This window comes from Misgurnus anguillicaudatus, chromosome 13, assembly GCF_027580225.2.
Source record: "Misgurnus anguillicaudatus chromosome 13, ASM2758022v2, whole genome shotgun sequence".
NCBI classification, from domain to species: domain Eukaryota; kingdom Metazoa; phylum Chordata; class Actinopteri; order Cypriniformes; family Cobitidae; genus Misgurnus; species Misgurnus anguillicaudatus.
This window is the reverse complement of record NC_073349.2, coordinates 4,286,742-4,305,080: the sequence shown is the minus strand read 5'-3', so window position 1 is coordinate 4,305,080 and position 18,339 is coordinate 4,286,742. Positions and strand designations below refer to the sequence as shown.

Below are 18,339 nucleotides of genomic sequence, written 5' to 3'. Positions count from 1 at the left end.
ACTCACCCTCATTCCTTGATAGTTTCAGCATCCCTCCACCTCCTCTTCTCCGCACGATTGCCTAAGTCACCTTACTAACCAGAACAGGGGGGATTGTTCTGGGTTCGGGCCTAAGGCTGAGCCCGGAACCCTCTCCCCGCCAGGAAGCGCTCCGGGCTCAGTCCATTAACGAGCTCGGAGCCCTCTCCTCGGACAGCACGCCAAATACGCATATTAATAACTCTGTTCTGAATTATTTGTAAGTGTGAACTCGTGAACTATACAGAGTAGTATTTTGTACATTTCTGATTGGGCGGGCCAGCTGTCAATCATAGCTCCGCGCCTGATTTAGGTGCGTTTTTTATTAAGAGCCGCTGCGCCGCACCCACACTCGTGCACACATGAATGGCTGCTTGCAATCTGCACCTTTCTAGAGAGAAACTGCCGTGTTTTTTTAATGAAATTTTGCCTGGACGTCACGAAACGGGTGCGTTGTTTACATGTATTCGACTGCATGCAGCACTGCGAAGACAAATCAACCTATGACATCAAAGTTCCGCGAGAGCCATTCAAAAGCTTATACTGTATCTTGCGTTACAGTGATCTCATGTGCCAAAAGATCTGCGCCGCGCATGCTGCCGTCGTCATATTGCACCAGGAAATCTACGAGGACGCTCTCTATCAGCTGGTGTTGTAAAGCTGCCGTTTATACTCAACGGCGCGAGTCTCAAATAAGTGCACGAACACCGCCGAAAACGGACGATATGTTTAAATAATCGGCGCGTTGACTGTACTGTAAGTAATCGAATATAAAACCAACACAAAGTAGCGCTTAACATTAGTATAGGTTTGCTTGAACAATTCACCCTTAGAAAATCAACCATAGTTTTACTATTGTGTTGGATAGCCATATAACCAGACATTTACCATAGTAAAGGATATTTTCAGTAAAAGTATAGTAATGAAAATTTTCCAATACCAAAATAACTGTACTTCTATATTAAAACTGTTTTATTTTCATAATGCTGAACAGCAATATAGCTAAGAGCAGCCGTTTTTCTATGTTCAGAAGTCTAAACTTTCAGGATATTCTATATTGATCTTGTTTAATTTTTTACATTGGCTTCATTTGGTACATGTACACTCAGTGATACTTTTTTTTTACTTCTTACAGAGTAGCAAGACTTTTGAGATTTACACACATGACATGAAAATGGCTGATCCATGTCAATATTAATTTCCAGTGAGCAGGTTGTGCTGGAAAATTTGTGAGACTTTATGCCTTCAATTTGTAGAATGTTTTAGGTGTTTCATGTTTAAACTGTTATGAGGCATTGCTTAAATGTTTAAAGTGTTTAAAGTAGTTTCATGAGCTCTTTCATGAGCTTCTTAGTGTGAGAATGTTAAATTCAAGTGAAATTGTGATTAACATTGTGTGAGAAACCCTCCCCAACTTTATATTGGTGTTTTTGGAGATATTTGTAAAATATCCTTTCTAAACTTTTTTTTATTAAAAATGGTTTCTTATTTTTAATTAGCTCAACCTGTTATTTTCAATTGAGCTAATGTGTAAAGATCGTTGACACAATTGATAAAATTCAATTCACAGAAAATCTATTGGCCCAAGTGAAAATTGTCAATGTTACCAGTCACTAGAAAATTTTGAGTTAGGGATGCAATTGTTTTTTTACAGTGTGGCTGTGCCATCACTTTTGATGTCAGTAGCAGGCTTACACACTCACCTAAAGGATTATTAGGAACACCTGTTCAAGTTCTCATTTATGCAATTATCTAATCAACCAATCACATGGCAGTTGCTTCAATGCATTAAGGGGTGTAGTTCTGGTCAAGACAAACTCCAAACTAAATGTCAGAATAGGAAAGAAATGTGATTTAAGCAATTTTGAGCGTGGCATGGTTGTTGGTGCCAGACAGGCCGATCTGAAAATTTCACAATCTGCTCAGTTACTGGGATTTTCATGCACAACCATTTCTAGGGTTTACAAAGAATGGTGTGAAAAGGGAAAAACATCCAGTTTGCAGCAGTCCTGTGGGCGAAAATGCCTTGTTGATGCTAGAGGTCAGCTTTGACTGAAATAACCACTCGTTACAACCGAGGTATGCAGCAAAGCATTTGTGAAGCCACAACCTTAAGGCAGATGGGCTACAACAGCAGAAGACTCCACTCATCTTCACTACAAATAGGAAAAAGAGCCTACAATTTGCATGAGCTCATCAAAATTGGACAGTTGAAGAATGAAAAATGTTGCCTGGTCTGATAAGTCTGGATTTCTGATGAGACATTTAGATGGTAGAGTCAGAATTTGGCATAAACAGAATGAGAACATGAATCTATCATGCCTTGTTACCACTGTGCAGGCCGGTGGTGGTGGTATAATGGTGTGGGGGATGTTTTCTTGGCAAACTTTAGGCCCCTTAGTGCCAATTGGCCATCGTTTAAATGCCACGGCCTACCTGAGCATTGTTTCTGACCATGTCCATCCCTTTATGACCACCATGTACTCATCCTCTGATGGCTACTTCCAGCAGGATAATGCACCATGTCACAAAGCTCAAATCATTTCAAATTGGTTTCTTGAACATGACAATGAGTTCACTGTACTAAAATGGCCCCCACAGTCACCAGATCTCAACCCAATACAGCATCTTTGGGATGTGGTGGAACGGTGAATCATTTCAGTACCTTGTTGAATCAATGCCATGTAGAATTAAGGCAGTTCTGAAGGCAAAAGGGGGTCAAACTCAGTATTAGTTTGGTGTTTCTAATAATGATTTAGGTGAATGTGTATTTGCTAAAAAGAAAGGTTTTGATTTCATTAGTGTTTGCTATAGAGTATATTCGTATTTATTATGAAAATGTTTCTTTAAGAGTAAGTCCCTGCACTTCATACAGTATGTCAAACTTGCCAATACATTTTTTAAGAATACAAACGATAACTGAAAACATCACAAGTATAAACACTCATTCAGTCCATTCAGAAACTCACGGTTTGGCCGGTGAACTCTGGAAGATGATTGTTTTTGTCATTAATCCAGACTATCACTGTGCCTGTGCTCGACAGCTGTTTCTTCTCTCCGTGGTCTTTCGCCTCAACCAGAATCTTGTATTTGTGAGCTTTCTGAAATGTATATTTATGTACTAGAATTAACATCTGTAACTGCTGGGCTATTTTCAAGCAAGCGTTGGGTCAAAACGGAACAAACACAAACCGTTGTCATTTAACCTACAGCTGGATTGATTTAACCCAAAATGCTGGGTTGTTTTAACATATTATTGGTTCAAATATAAACATTTCTAGGTGACTGTAACCCAACAAATGGCCTTGTTGCATTTTGACCCAACAATGTTGAAAATAATCCCAAACATTTAAGTGTGGTGAAAATTACTTTTTTTCTGTGACAAAGTGCACAATTGGACTTAACACGGATACTGAAAATGTTTTTTGCAGGTTTTAAAAATTCACATACCAGTATGCATAAAAGTTTATAAACACCTTTATTCACATGAAAGACAAGTGAAGTTTGTACCTCGTAGTCCAAGCACCCATTGAAATAAATAGTCCCTGAATCGTCATACTGTTTGAGGTAAAACTCAACGTTGTCAGTTTGTGGCGTGACAGATTTGATTGTCAAAGAGAAAGTTCCATTGGGGGTTTGCGAGTTGTCGTGATCATCTGCCAACACTACCGTAACGCGTTTCTCTGAATGAAAATTGATAAAAGAAAGTGTCAAAGGAATAGATCACACAAACATCATGTCATTATTTAAAGAGGACATTTCACAAGACTCTTTTAAGATGTAAAATAAATCATATTTATTGTTGATAGAAGCACCGGGGACACAATTATAGCACTTAAACATGGAAAAGTCAGATTTCGTGATTTGTCCCCTTTAAGCCCTTGTGTTGTTACTTTATCAGTGAAATTAAAAGTTAGAATAATTGTTATTCTGGTCATATATATATATATATATATATATAATGATAGTGACCCAAAAGCACTTTTGATGAATATAACTAATGCACTTTTTGCTGTAATTATTCTTCAATAATATTTTTTGTGTTTCTTCCGTTCTGTGAAATCCAGCCTAAGGTCTCATAATCTAATGATGAGATGAAGAGCATCAATGTTTGATTTCACTCACTGATTTCAATCTTTGACATGATCTTACTCAGTCAATATAAAATATATCAAGATTATATTTTTACAGATTGTTCTCTACATGATTTAGGATGATTTTATGTAGAAAACAGTAAATCACACAAAAAATGAATTTAGCTTGAATATTTAAAAAAATACACTTCAGAAAAAGAGGAGTGTGAGCAATTAAACTTTTTTTGTGTGAACTATAGCTTTAGTTGCACATTATCTCAGATATATAATGTAAGGACATTCACATACCCTGCTGTTGTGATTCCTCCAAATTGACATCATAATTTGGTTGTGTAAATTCTGGGGGGTTGTCATTTATATCCAGTATCTTGATCTCAACTCCGAGCATCGTGTCCACTGCATTATTGGATTGATTTATTGCTTTAAATTGGAGCTGTAATTTGGTCAGGTAAAACTCAATATACCGTATACAGTCCTTTCATGCAGTGTATTTAATTAAATGACATTTAGATGCAATAAATAAACTCTAGGTACGTACATTGAGAGCTTTTCTGCCGTCCCTAGCTTCATAATCCACCTTTGCAAGTACATCAATTTCACCTGTTTCGCGATTAATTTTCAGAATATTTTTCGGATCTTTGTCCACACCCTCGCCAAAGAGCTCAAAATGTACTAAATACTTCCTATCAAGTTCAATCTGAAACACACACAGTGGCATTTACATTTATATTCATTCAAATGAATGAGCTTCTGCATGTCCAGAACTTTAAAACAGAGAGCGGCTGTTACAACATGACTCACCTTGCCGAGTCTATATGGAAAAGGCCCAGGGTGTTCTTCTTCGATAGAAAAAGAATCAATAATCCATGCACGTTTCTCTCTTATCCTTTCTGTGTCAGCCCACGCAGACATGGTCCAGGCGAACTAAGTTAAAAAAATAACCATAAACTTAAACAAGGGATAAACAAGCATTAGATTTTCTACTGTAATAATAATGATCTGCAAAAAAAAAAATAATGTAAAAAAGTTAGCTGGTTCTGTGGTTTAAAATCTAGATTATTATTCAAAAGGTTTCAAGTTTGAATCCTATTGAGTTCACACCTTTTCCCCTTCAGCGGGAGTATTAACGTCATGTTGCTTCAGGGGGATTTTTTCTGTAACGTTACAGCGTGTCAAAGTCAAAGAGTCCAACGTGATGGCATTACATTAGCTGTCTTTAATTACTGTGTGTACTGACAGAAGAATAGAGCATTTGACAGATTGTTGCGCATATGTGTAGGGTTTAAATGCATATTAGGTGCATTTAAGTGCAAATGAAGTGCTCAGATGCAAAACACCACCTCCATCAATAAAGAGAGAATGACATTGACTGAATGCTTCAAATCTGATTAATACAGCTTTGTTAGCAGAAACCCACCAAACGTCACGTCGACGTTCTGCACTTGTCCTCTAAGTGCATGAAAGATCAATTCAATGAGCATTAATGATGTGCAAAAAAACTGTGGATCACATTCAAACTTGTGTCCCCTGTGAGTACCTACGAACAATCCGTATGTGACACGTCACACACCCTAATGTGTGCCTCGGTTTCTTTTTATTTTAACACTTTGACGTTCATCATTTGCAATGTTTCTAGTTGCATCTTTAGTGATTTTGCAACTGACTCTTCTCCAAAAAAGTTTATTGTTTTAGAGGAAGTCGTTTTTACCAGAAAAGCTTGCATGCACTCATAGGGGTGGTTTCCAGGACTAGCTTAAACTAAACATGCCTTACTAAAAACCAAAACAAGGGGCACTGATGCATTTTAAGATATATCAGAAGTTGTTTTCAGTTTGGACAGCTCTTACATTTATTTTAGCCTAGGACTAGTCTAATCCCTGTCTGGGAACCATCCCAGAGGGTTTTGCAGCTAAATACAGTCAAAATACCAATGAAATGACTTAAGTGACATTTGTGAAAATAAAGCACCAAAATACTAATTTATAAGAAAACATATGAGATGCACTTTACTTAAGCTTTAATGCTCAATTCAGATTCTTAGCTCAGATCCAATTTTTTGTTTGACTGTTCACATTACGTGGCTAAAATCAGACACCTGTGTGGACTGGTCATGGTCCTGAACTGCATCGCATGTGCAAAAGAACAATAATACGTTATGCGCAGCACACTGTAAAGCTGCATTCAGACTAGCAGCAGTAGCAGAGCGACGCAATCCTATTGATTTCAATGGAAGATTGGCGACTTCTGGCATCACTAGTGACCGTTGGCGACTGGATGGGGTCTGTCCAGTTGCGCGACAAAGTTGAGAAATGTTTAACTTTATGCAAATTATGAGCAACTTTTGGGAGCGACTACCAATGAGAACGAAGCCGTGGAGTTCACGTCATGCATCTCTCGTCAGTTACTGAAGTGGACGGTACTCATTTGTTTATGACGCATATCAATCAAGAATGATGTAAACGTTGCATGAATTCCGATATGACTGTTCAGACTGATGTTACATCGTCATGTTTTGTGGGGCACAGCTGGCATCACCTGTATTCACCTCTGTTTTTCTGTGGGTCTGAATTAATCTGCTTTACACAGTATTTCATATACATTGAAAATAGAAATGATAGTTCACATTTACTTTCTGTGTCTGAGGAAGTAATTATCAGTACTGAAAATAGTGAGGAAAAGCTTACTTTTTCCTTTCCAGGGTAGTAAAACACCAACATATACGTAATAAATGTATTTAATTTGTGTCTATACAGTTGCCTTGGAACAAACAAATATGGGTCAAACTGACCCGCGAACATAAAAATTTTAACAAAAATCATCATTTGTGCTAAAAAAAACACACTTTAAAACACATCAGTGTATCCTAACTTTGCATGCATGCATGGCCCTTAATGAGAAAAAGTGACAAAATGTCTGGAAAAACGATAACTTAAGTAGTATTTCATATACATTGTAAATAGAAATTATAGCTCACTTTTACCATCTGTGTCTGTAAAAGAATTTTTCAGTACTCAAAAGAGTGAGGAGAAGCACTTTTACCACACCAATATAGCAACAAACACTAAAAATATATATTTCATTTAGGTCTATACAATTGCTTTGGAACAAAACAAAATGCGGGTCAAATTGACCCACGAACCTCAAAATCGTTACAAAATTAATTTGGTACACTTCAAAACATATCAGCATGTCCAAACTTTGCATGCATGTTCATGGCCATAAATGAGAAAAAGTCACAAAATTACAAGAATATAGTCACAGGATAACTGGTTTATCTGAAAGCTTAAATATCAAAACGGGTCAAATTGACCCAGAACATAATATGACGGTTAAACGGGTTTCTTTAAATCTTACGTATAAAGTCTTTGCTAAGAAGTTTTCATGTATTATCATTTGTTTTATCATTCATTTTTTATAGAAATGTAATTTCCAATTTGAAATGTAAGTCGTTTACCCTTGATATACAAGTTTTTATTAATGAATAACTGCATTCTAAGCTACAGGAAACAAAATTTATGAGTTTAGTGCTTTCTGCCAGTAATAGTATTATTTGTATTGTGAGAGTAAAGGCAAATCAAATTTCCACTGACACCTCTTCAGAAATGCTTGAGGGCATACTCGTATAAACCCTGCACACCACCTCATACATTCTAGTTTTGACATGTCAAACTAAGCCTTTGAAATAAAGCCCACAACACACTACTAATTCTTCTACACTACATTTTTTTCTCATTACAAATGACAATATCAGCAGAATTTGAGTGAAAAGCTCAACATTTCATAAGGACTTAAAAATTCACATGAATTTAATGACAGCATGCATTCCTACTCCACAGGTTTCTGCAAAACCTGACGCTCCATACTTAAAAAAATTTCAAGTTGGATCAACTTAAAAAATTACCTAAATTGGTAAAGTCTAAGGGGCGGTTTCCCACAGGGATTAGACTAGTCCTAGACTAAAATAAATGTAAGAGCTGTCCAAACTGAAAACAACTTTCACAGACATATCTTAAAATACATCAGTGCCCTTTGTTTTGCCTGAAAATGCACAATGTTTTTAGTAAGGCATGTTTGGTCAAACCAGTTATATTTGCTAATTAAACTAAGGCCTAGTACCGCTAATAAATTTTTAGTTGAAAATGTTTCAATATTTTAGCTGTTACCAATTGAAGTTTTTCACCTTAAATTTTTCACTTAAAGTTTATAAACACATTTTGTTTAGGTTTTACCAACTTAAGTAGGTTTTCTAAGTAAAGCAGCTTTCACTTTTCACAATGCCTGTCATTATGATGCTTCAAAGAGATTAAATTCACATTAAAGGCTTAACAGTGTACGTTCAGCTAATCTATCTTATCCAGAGGCGTTCATTTTGACCATCGTATACAAAGCGTCCTTTTAACACATACTATCAATCTCGTGTCATGGTCTGAAAAATGCATGAGAATGAAAGCAACTTTTCTCCACACCCTACAATGGTAATTTATATCTCTGAGTCAACATGCCCTTGCTTTGCCTCCTGTGCTCTTTAAAAGGTTTTAATCCATAAACACACAGTTTACAATCACCTCAGCAATTACTTATTGGAAACCACTCCTTTAGTCACCTGTTGTGCATTAACCTGGATTTCACCTGGCTTTGAACAGTGTGAAAGACACACTTCATTTCTAAAACATAAACATTTACTGTTTATGAATACGAGCACTCAGAGAGAAGCGTGCGCTCCTTAAGTCCTTTAACTCACCATCAGCAAGAGAAAAGTCACAGGTAGAGTCATTATGTTACCGCTGTGAAAATCCAGTGAACTTCAGTGAACGGTCCTGCTCGACTGACACTGACTTTTCCTCTGTCTTCACTATTCAAGGCTGCTCACATGACAAATAAGGGAGGAGGAATGGGGGTATTCAAATATTGGTGGGCTGGACAATTTGGAGGAAGTTACTCTATGGAGATTACCTTACTGTATTCATGGGTACAATAAAATATCAAGTTTGAATTGATATGAGATGTTCCACGGTAAAACACTGTATTCAGGATTTGAGTGGAACATAATAAACCAATGTTTGTTTCAGTTTGGTTTCATTGTTGTTACAAAACAAAGCATAATCATACAGTATGCTGAGTTGCATAATGTCACCATGGCATTAAAGTCGCCATTATGATGATTTCTGTATATTTGCCTGTCAATCACTTTTAGCCGTTTTCTCCAAGCCGGTCTTACAGAACACAAGAGCAACATGTTACATGTAAAAGTATACACATTTTTAGCGTTAGCAATTGTTTATTGTAGTAGTGAAATTGCTGAAACATACACATACACAACCACCTGCAACATTGAGCGGTCCCATTAGACTTGATTCCTGTAGCGACACATTAATATTGTATAGGGTGGCCATTCGTGACAGTTCCGCCGGACACGTCCCGAACATGTTTTCGGGTGCGTTCTCCGGAAGTCGCGTTGCTCGACCGCATACGTCATTGAGGTTCTCACATTTCAGTTAAAATACATTAGAAAATTACGATTTATTTCTTTTAAGACATACAACCATTATAGTTTTATTATTACCTTGAAATGTAACGGATGCTTTTCTGAAACTGAACCCGAAATATTAAACCTTGATGACGTATGCGGTCGACCAACGCGACTTCCAGAGAACGCACCCGAAAACATGTCCGGCGGAACTGGCACGAATGGCCACCCTAATATTGTAGGGTCAGAACTTGTGTAAACATCGTGGACACATGGACCTTTCCTGGATGTTAGACTGGTGTAGATTTGCAACAATTCCCTGGTTTTGGACTCCGTCTGAAACTTCACCAGTCGTGTTACCTTACTCTCGCCTCTCTAGTTAGACCGTCCAGCCATTCCCGTTTCTCGTTCCCAGTTTTCCATCCAAGGTCAAATTTCTGGTCTACCCTGGATTTCTGGTTTCGTCACACATGTAAAAAATGAAGTCCCTGATACGTTGACCCTTTTAAAATGATCTGAGAAGATTACACCTGTGACCTATAAACCTCCCTTTTTATGACTCTATCTCCACCTTTTCTGTCTCCCTGTTGAAACCTGCTGGGGATTATAGCTGTCATCCTGTGAGACTGTCCGTCGGGTCAGATCCCTCTTGGAATTGACTTCCCTATTTGGAACAGTTTTTCCAGTCATTGATTCTGATTGGTCAGTATCTGTGTTATGTTTAATATTTGTATCGTGTGGTAATCTTTTAATAAAAACATTTAAGTTACCCAAGGTTGTTCTGTATAAGTCATGGCTGAAGGGTTTGCTTTGACTCCGCTTCACGTTGTGCATAACAACACCCTTCAGTCGTGACTTATTCATGATTCGGTGCAGCCTTTTGTACACACGTAAAGTTAAAAGCAGCAATGAAACCGAAGTTTTCCGATTTACTGGGTTGAACATTTTTACAGTTTCGGGGAAGGATAATGCTTTCTTTACTTTCAACAATAAGGCTTTGTGAGAAGATGGCAACACAGGGACCGAATCTATAATTTATGACTAGATAATTACAAGACACACCAATTTTTTATATAGACAAAACAAAATTATACACAAGATCTGAACTTTTGCTTTCAACTCAAATGACATTTGCTTCATGGTTCTTAAGGACAGAACAGGTTTGTCAAGCTAGAAACTGATTAGGGTGTTGGATCTATCTATCTGTTTGTCTATCTTTCGTCTTGCAAAACCCTAACAAACGATCTATTTGTTTATCTTTTAAAGAAGAAACCATTTCTCCAGTATATTCTGTAAGAGGATAGATTTATAAAAGAAAGTCATTCCATTCCTTTACTTTCATCTTTCCGTAGAATGATAGAAAAGAATTCCATGGAAGTGTGAATCAGGCCTGACAACTTATCACAAGCAAAATGAATATAGGTAGTGCAACAAAACAAAGCGTGTATTTATACACAGTAGGTCAATTACGAAATGAAGCAATGCTGTTTTACTGTGGAAGTGGGGAGTGGTTACAAAAGAAAAGAGGTTTTACGTAACACGAAATGATTGTGGGCACCTAATGGTTCTGTAGAAACTAAGGCTGTGTATCACAAACAACTTCATGATACATTAGACAATCTGATACCAAGGCCATAAAATAATAAACAACACAAGCTATGGCAGCTAGGGAAAAAATGTTCTTGCATGCCTGATCCACCCCTGGCACGCATCTACTGAAGCCTAGGCCTAGGATGAGGTGAACACGGATGGTAAGGTTTTCATCATTCACTTTCCACCTCTATGCCGACATAGTACATTACATATTCTATTACAAAATATACAAGTTACAAATCAGAGCATCACGATGGAAGCTGGCATTATTCCAAACAACAATGTAGTTAGGCTGATCTATCTGTACTGGCTCCCTCTGGTCAAATGATGTAACGTTGTTTTGAAAAGTGGTGGTGGAAGATGTGATTTGTCTGTCCAAATTTAGTTTGGCTGTCTTACAAACATATTAGTGAAAAAAATGGGAAGCCATTCATTAAGAATAAGTTCCTCCTTGTCTGTGCTTCTTTATTGACACAGGTACGCATTAGCTTGTTTAGGAGTGGAGCATGTCGGTCAGCTCTTGAGGGGGCTTACTCTTAACAATATGACTGCTGCTGAGATGGCTCTGTTCCAGCCGTTGCTGAGGCAGCGCAGGACTTGTGGCCGTGGAGTATTTGCTCCACTCCTGGCTGGCTTTATATTTTGAAATATAAAATATAAATACCACGGCTTTGGTCACACGTTGCCGGAATTACAAACAGCTCCATCTTAATAAGGTTCAACTGAAAGCAGTGTTTCTAAGCAGACTGTAATACCTGCTGCAATGGTGGGATCGTCTGGGAGAAATGAGAAGAAGATCTGGGTGTCATCAGCATAACAGTGGTAAGAGAAGCCATGTGCCTATATGATAGGTCCTAAGAATGTTGTGTAGATGGAGAAAAGAAGTGGACCAAGCACTGATCCCTGAGGAACCCCAGTGATCATCTGAGGAGCTGTGGACCGCGCACCCTTCCACGACACCCTAAATGATCTATCAGAGAGATAAGATTTAAACCATTTGAGAGAAGTTCCTATGATCCCTAGCGATGATAGGGTGGCAAGTAGGATCTGATGATTGACTGTGTCAAAGGCTACCGATAGGTGTAATGCTTCTGTGACTGCTAGCAGCACTGCGCACGCCCAAGCCAGTTCACAAGATGGCTTGCATGCTCGAGCTTGTTCACAAGATGGCCCTGGTCTCCGGTGTATGCTGCACATTGGTGGTGTTTGAGAAGATTCCCCTCTTTCATATGTAAAGCGCTTTGAGTGCTGCAGAAAGGCACTATATAAATGTAACAAATTATTATTATTATTATTATATACATAAGAGAAACTTATGATGCCTATGCCATTGGTTTCAGACGAGTGCAATCTTTAATAATGATGGGCGCAACAGAGAGGGTTCCTGCACAGGGGCGATTCCAGGATTTTATAAATGGGGGGGGGCACAGGGGGGACCATGAACCAGTCAGGGGGGGGCAATCAGAAAATTCAAATGAAAATAAATACTGGTTTATAAAATATTAAGCATGGTTCCCAAAATCTTGTCGATGCCACGTGCTCTAATATAGATGGTATTAATTTTTTTTATTTTGCATGGATTAGACAACACAGTTCTGTTCCAGAATAGTTCACTTTAAATTAATTGTCATAATTTACTCATCCTAAAGTTATTTCAAACATGTATGAGTTTTTCTTCTGCTGAACACAAAATAAAATATTTTGAAGAATCTTAGTAGCCAGAAAGTTGATGAACCCCATTGACTGCATGTTATTTTGTTCCTATGAAGTCAATGGGATCCATCAACTGATTTTGGTTACCGACATTCTTAATTCTTTTTTGTGTTCAGCAGAAGAAAGTTTAGGTATATGACCATTTAAATTAAGTTAACTATTACTTTAGGTAGGCTATCTAAATTACACAGAGTTGCGTGTAGCTGGTATTAGTTAACGTTCTGACATATCAGGATTTTGGGAAAATATTAGCCTATGAATGCTATTTTTACATATTATCTGTTCTGTTGTCAGACATAAATAAAGAGTTTAAAATAGTGATAAACATGACCCAATAACACCTCGTGTTTAATCCAACCAGCCTTTACTTTATACTGCTGATATAAATGCGACATTGTCTGATACAATGTACATTAAAGATCTGATACGAGGTGATTTCGTATTACCTGTGTGTCTCATGCATGGTTGCTCTACTGCACCATAGGAAGGGAGAGAGCTCGTGCACAGAGAACTGGTGTGTGTGTGGGAAAACACTACTAACCTTTTGTCAAGTCATGATACTCGATCAACCGTCTTCTCTGTTAGTAACATCTGTTGACTTTTAACTTTTACGTAAAAAGACAAGCATACGGAGGAACCCAGGTGGAAAACACCGCCAACTTTTAACTCCTTCACTCAGTGTCATGTAAGGGAGGCACTACCCCATGCCACCCCTCTAGACATGCCCCTGTTCCTGCAGCGCAAAGCGAGTCAGGGTTTTTACAACCGCTATATTCTCATACCGGGAAAAGACGGCAGCTTTAGACCAATCTTGGATTTATATGGTTTGAACCGTGCTCTCTTGAAGCGGCCATTCAAAATGCTTACAGCAAATGAATTATGACATTAATTCGTCTGGACGACTGGTTTATATCAGTAGATCTGAAAGATTTTTACTTTCACATTCCGATAGCCTCTCTTCACAGATCGCTCTTGAGATTTGCGCTTGTCAGGACAGCACACCAATGCATGGTCCTGACCTTAAATTAATATCTAGTATCACATACATTTACCAAGAGTGCTAACACTGTGTTTGCCACTCTGAGCCAGAGTGGCATCTGCATATTAAGCTACCTCAACAATTGGCTTGTTATAGCTTAGTTCAAACAGGAAATTTGTGCGCACGGATCCGTCCTGCTCCAGCACCTGGAGAATTTAGGGTTCAAAATCAACCTCGAAAAGAGCTTGCTTACCCTGACAACGGATTACGCTCTTAAGCATGATGCTCAACTCCAACAGGGCTCGAGCCTGACTCACACCAGACTGCTTCAATTTTAGCTAAAAGTGAGAGTCCCACCCCGAGCATGGCGGTCTGGAGCTTCAGTCGAAAAGGTACTCTATGGCATTCGACCCGGACTTATATAGGGGGTAGTCTCAGCCCCTTTTCGCGAGCTCAAATGCCATTTGTCTTTAATTTTTACCATCCAGGGATCCAGGGTTACGTGTGTATCCTTATCATTTTTAGTGTGCCCTGTTTCCATGTTGTTTCTGTGTCACTCCGCCCCTTGTTCCTGAGTCCTGTCTTGTTTACTGTATTGCCTGGATGAAATTTTGGTTTAAACACCTGGTTTAATGTGCAATAGTGTGTAAAACTGTAAAGCCAAGGTTCTCAACTCTGGCCCTCAAGTTCTACTTTCCTGCAAAGTTTATCTCAAGCCCTAATCAAAGACACCTGAGCAAGGTAATGAATGTCTTTAGGAATAGAGGGTATGCATGTGACGTCACCTCTTGTGAAAGTGACTGACGTTACGCCCACTAAGTGGCAAAAAACAGAGCAGCAGAATTTGTGTACAGTTTGAAATAAGCAAAAACACGGGGAAAACGCATCTAAATTGGAAAGAGCTGTTGTCCGATAGACTGTGCTAACAGATTGACAAGAATTCAGAGCTATCGTTTTACAGACTGCCAAGAAACATAGAAAGGAGTCGTCCATGCCAACGACCACTGACCACAGGTGGATTGACAAGTTGCTAGGATCACTATCAAGTGCAACTAAATTTAATTTTTGCAGATAATTGTCACTTGCAGCCGATGCTAGAACAAGCAAGTAATTTTGCTAAATGTTTTGCCACTCAACAGGGCGAGCTCCGGCGTAGTTACGTGGAAAAGTGACGTCAATGCATACCATCTATACCAGATAACTGCAAGCAGGTGAGTTTGATCAGGGTTAGAGCTAAACTCTGCAGGAAAGTAGATCTCGAGGGCCAGAGCTGAGAATATAGCGTTGCATTGATAACAAAGAATCTCATTGGTTTTTGCGTGTCTAATTAGTACTTGTCATATGCATGTCTCATCATCACGTGACACACAAGAACCAGTGTGATTCCATACATTCATTTTAAGCAGGTATACCTTGTTTACCATGTAAATATTTCTATAGTAATATTTGTTATTACTACAGCAAACAAAAGAAATTTTCGAGTCATCATCTCTCACACCCTAAACATCTATTTTTATCGTTGTTGACTTAAAGCTTTTTCACATCAAAAAAACACAATGACAATAAACGAGTTCCTGCTTTATTATTTTACCTCGGTGTTTTTGACAGTATCACATGTTCGTCAGGGTAAACTGTTGTGCACAAAGCCTGGGCCAGACATCAAGATATTTTTCATTTGCTATGAATGGTCTTTTTTGTTTTCACCACTGCAAAACATATCAACACTGGATTATTGTCCAAACACACCAACCTTGTTTCATCAAGTTTAAATTACACATGCAGTTACATTAAACTAGAGTAATAAAACCGAAGATGCTGTTTATGAATTATTACATTTTATAGAGTTTCTCAGTCCTATTCCTAGTGACGCACTGCTGTATGGCTGCGTCTGAAGTCTTAAGTAGGTACTTATTTCAGTCATTAAATTCCAAAAAGTTCATATAAGTCTGCTATTTATAATATGAGGGAAATCCTGACATACTACATTCATCATGTTGTCATTGTCATGTGACCTACCAGGATCAGTTGTGTGGCATCGTCTCCATTTTCAAATTGTCTCCCATGGGATAGAAAAGTGTCCATCGAATGCACAATTTAGAATCTAGCCAGAAGTAGTAGGGCATCTGGGTACTTTTTGCCTTCTTTTCTATGAGTACTGTTGATTCAGACATGCTTTTTTGTCACATATCTTGACCATTATATACTGGGAAAGTATGTGGTTTTGGCCTTAACACACTTAGGTAAAAGCCGTCACACACACACAAATATAATCGGGCTGAATTTGGAAATCTACGAACAACCGAGGTAAAGTCTGATCATCTTATTGGTTGTACTAATTATCTTATCAGATTTTCCTGTTTTAAGAGGGACTAAATCTGTTTTGAAGCACATCAGAGGCTCTTTGATCACAAATTGTAAATATTCTAAACGTTGTGTAAGGGGGATTTCCTGTGTTCTCTGTCGAGACTCAAGTTGTTTGTAAAGGGAATCTGGATGGTGTGCTGAAAATCTTTTAGTGTTGCTCTAGCTTCATGGATCTCTCATATAATGATCTAACAATCAGAGTCAGATGTGTTAGATAAGGATGACAAACAGTGGATCATCATAAACAGGATTGAGTAACACTGCTGTATTGTTCAGTTTCAGGTCTCCAGCACACCTGACTTATTTTCCAGGTTAACCTAGAGACCTTGAATAACTGGTTCGGGTGCGTTTGATCGGGCTACATTTAAACTCTCCACACTCTTAATTCTTCTGGGTTACTTTTAACCCAATGCTGGGTAAATATTGTCAAGAACACACATGTTGGGTTAATCAATAAACCAATGCTGGGTTGTCTCAACTCATGGTTGGGTTACCCATGTTTTCAATATTTACCCATGTGTTTAATATTTACCCAGCAGTGGGTTAAAAATAACCCTCGTGTTGGAGTGCCTTAGTGCTCTCGTGTGTACATTTGTAATTTCCACTTCAAAAAAACGTTATCTCTCATGAAATAGACAGCTAAGACAGAATTTAGGAAAGCATGGAAAGTAAGAGAGGAAATATTATAGACATTTCTACTGTAGGGTGTAGGACATGTTAGTTAGTGTTGTCGCTGGGATTATTCGCTGCTCTAAATCGCTTTAGCTGGCTAATATGGTGCTGAAACCTCTTTAATGTCATCATGCAGATATGTTCCCAGTAGAATTTAATGTTTTAATAAAAGTATGTACTGTATATTATATTATAAGTATATTGTAACCCTTTTATTTGGCTACAGTGGCTGTTTGGGTAAAATATACCTTCACTGTTTGTTTTCTACTGAATTCCAAATAGTAGATGAATTGAGGTATTATGGATTAGTGAGTTCCTCATATTAGCTTGAGTCTGAAAGGCAGCATGTGCAGTATTTTGCTGACTGTATGCAAATGATTTAGCTATTTAAAACAGGATGGGTAAGCTTAGCAACATGTGATATTTGCTTAAGCAAAAGTTATGACCCCCATATATTATCATGATTAATATTACTGTGATAAAATAAAACATTCACAGCACTTCTTTTTTCTCAGCTTGTGCTCTGGAATGAAATCTGTTGACATTCTCAGTAGACAGGTTTATTACACAGGTCACATAAAATTTAATTGATCTTTCTTGACCTTAACGTCTTCTGGTGAACATAAAATAAAATATTTTGATAATTTTAAGCACACAGTTGACTGCACCCATTGACTTTTATAGTATTTGTTTTTCTTACTATGTGTAGCAGTACGGTTTTCTATCCCCTGACGTCATCTGGCCAGCTGATGCGTGTGTTGTTGATGACCATGTATCTGCCTATAAAAGCGTTTCAGTTCACGTTATGCGGGTGCGTTTGTTCCATCAGCGAGCGAGCCGCCGTACTTTCGGGTTTTTGTGTACAAGTGGTAGTAAGGTAAGGGCTGCTTTCAGTGAATGATTTGCAATGTTTATGGTGTATTGCACTGGGCTTTATGAAATTCATTGACTTAAGGGTGGACTGAGGAGCTTTTCGGGAAACCCGTCAATCGCTGCGTGAATGGAGACGTTTACATCTCCATCTGTGCTTCGTGAGTTCCAATACAGGTATGTGGTGACTTTACTCCTAATGTTATAAAGGCTGTAATGATTGATTGAGTAAAGTGCGTTATTTTCCTATTTAAGGTGTGGGTCAATGTGCAAGGGACTTTACAGTCGGTTGCTGTAGTGGGCTTGCTGCTGGCACTGCAGTCAAGCCAGCCGGCACTCCGAAAAAGACGGTCAAACTAGCCCCCCGTTTTTTTCTGTGTGCACATAAATTAGACATTACGGTAAACGCACGAGAGGAATGATTTCAAAATAAAAGTTTCTCACTTAATCTGTTGATGTATCTGTTGCATTATGTGTCTGTTTTAAGTCGTTGCTAGGGTATTATGTGTGGTTGCTAGGCTGTTTCTCTTGCATTCTGTGTGGTTGCTAGGGTTCTATAAGTGGTTGCT

The 18,339-nt window shown here is 38.3% G+C and overlaps 1 protein-coding gene across 1 annotated transcript in view; it reads right to left on the bottom strand.

The window, feature by feature from the left end:
* cdh26.2 (cadherin 26, tandem duplicate 2) overlaps window positions 1-8,997 on the bottom strand; it is a 43,737-nt gene extending 34,740 nt beyond the window's left edge. The window contains exons 1-6 of the mRNA XM_073874858.1: window positions 8,854-8,997; window positions 4,914-5,036; window positions 4,651-4,809; window positions 4,401-4,545; window positions 3,529-3,701; window positions 2,988-3,119 (exon numbers count right to left, since the gene is read on the bottom strand). Coding sequence (XP_073730959.1) covers window positions 2,988-3,119; window positions 3,529-3,701; window positions 4,401-4,545; window positions 4,651-4,809; window positions 4,914-5,036; window positions 8,854-8,886 — 765 coding nt within the window. The 5' untranslated portion in view covers window positions 8,887-8,997. The remainder of the gene's footprint in view (window positions 1-2,987; window positions 3,120-3,528; window positions 3,702-4,400; window positions 4,546-4,650; window positions 4,810-4,913; window positions 5,037-8,853) is intronic.
* Window positions 8,998-18,339: the final 9,342 nt, after the last annotated feature.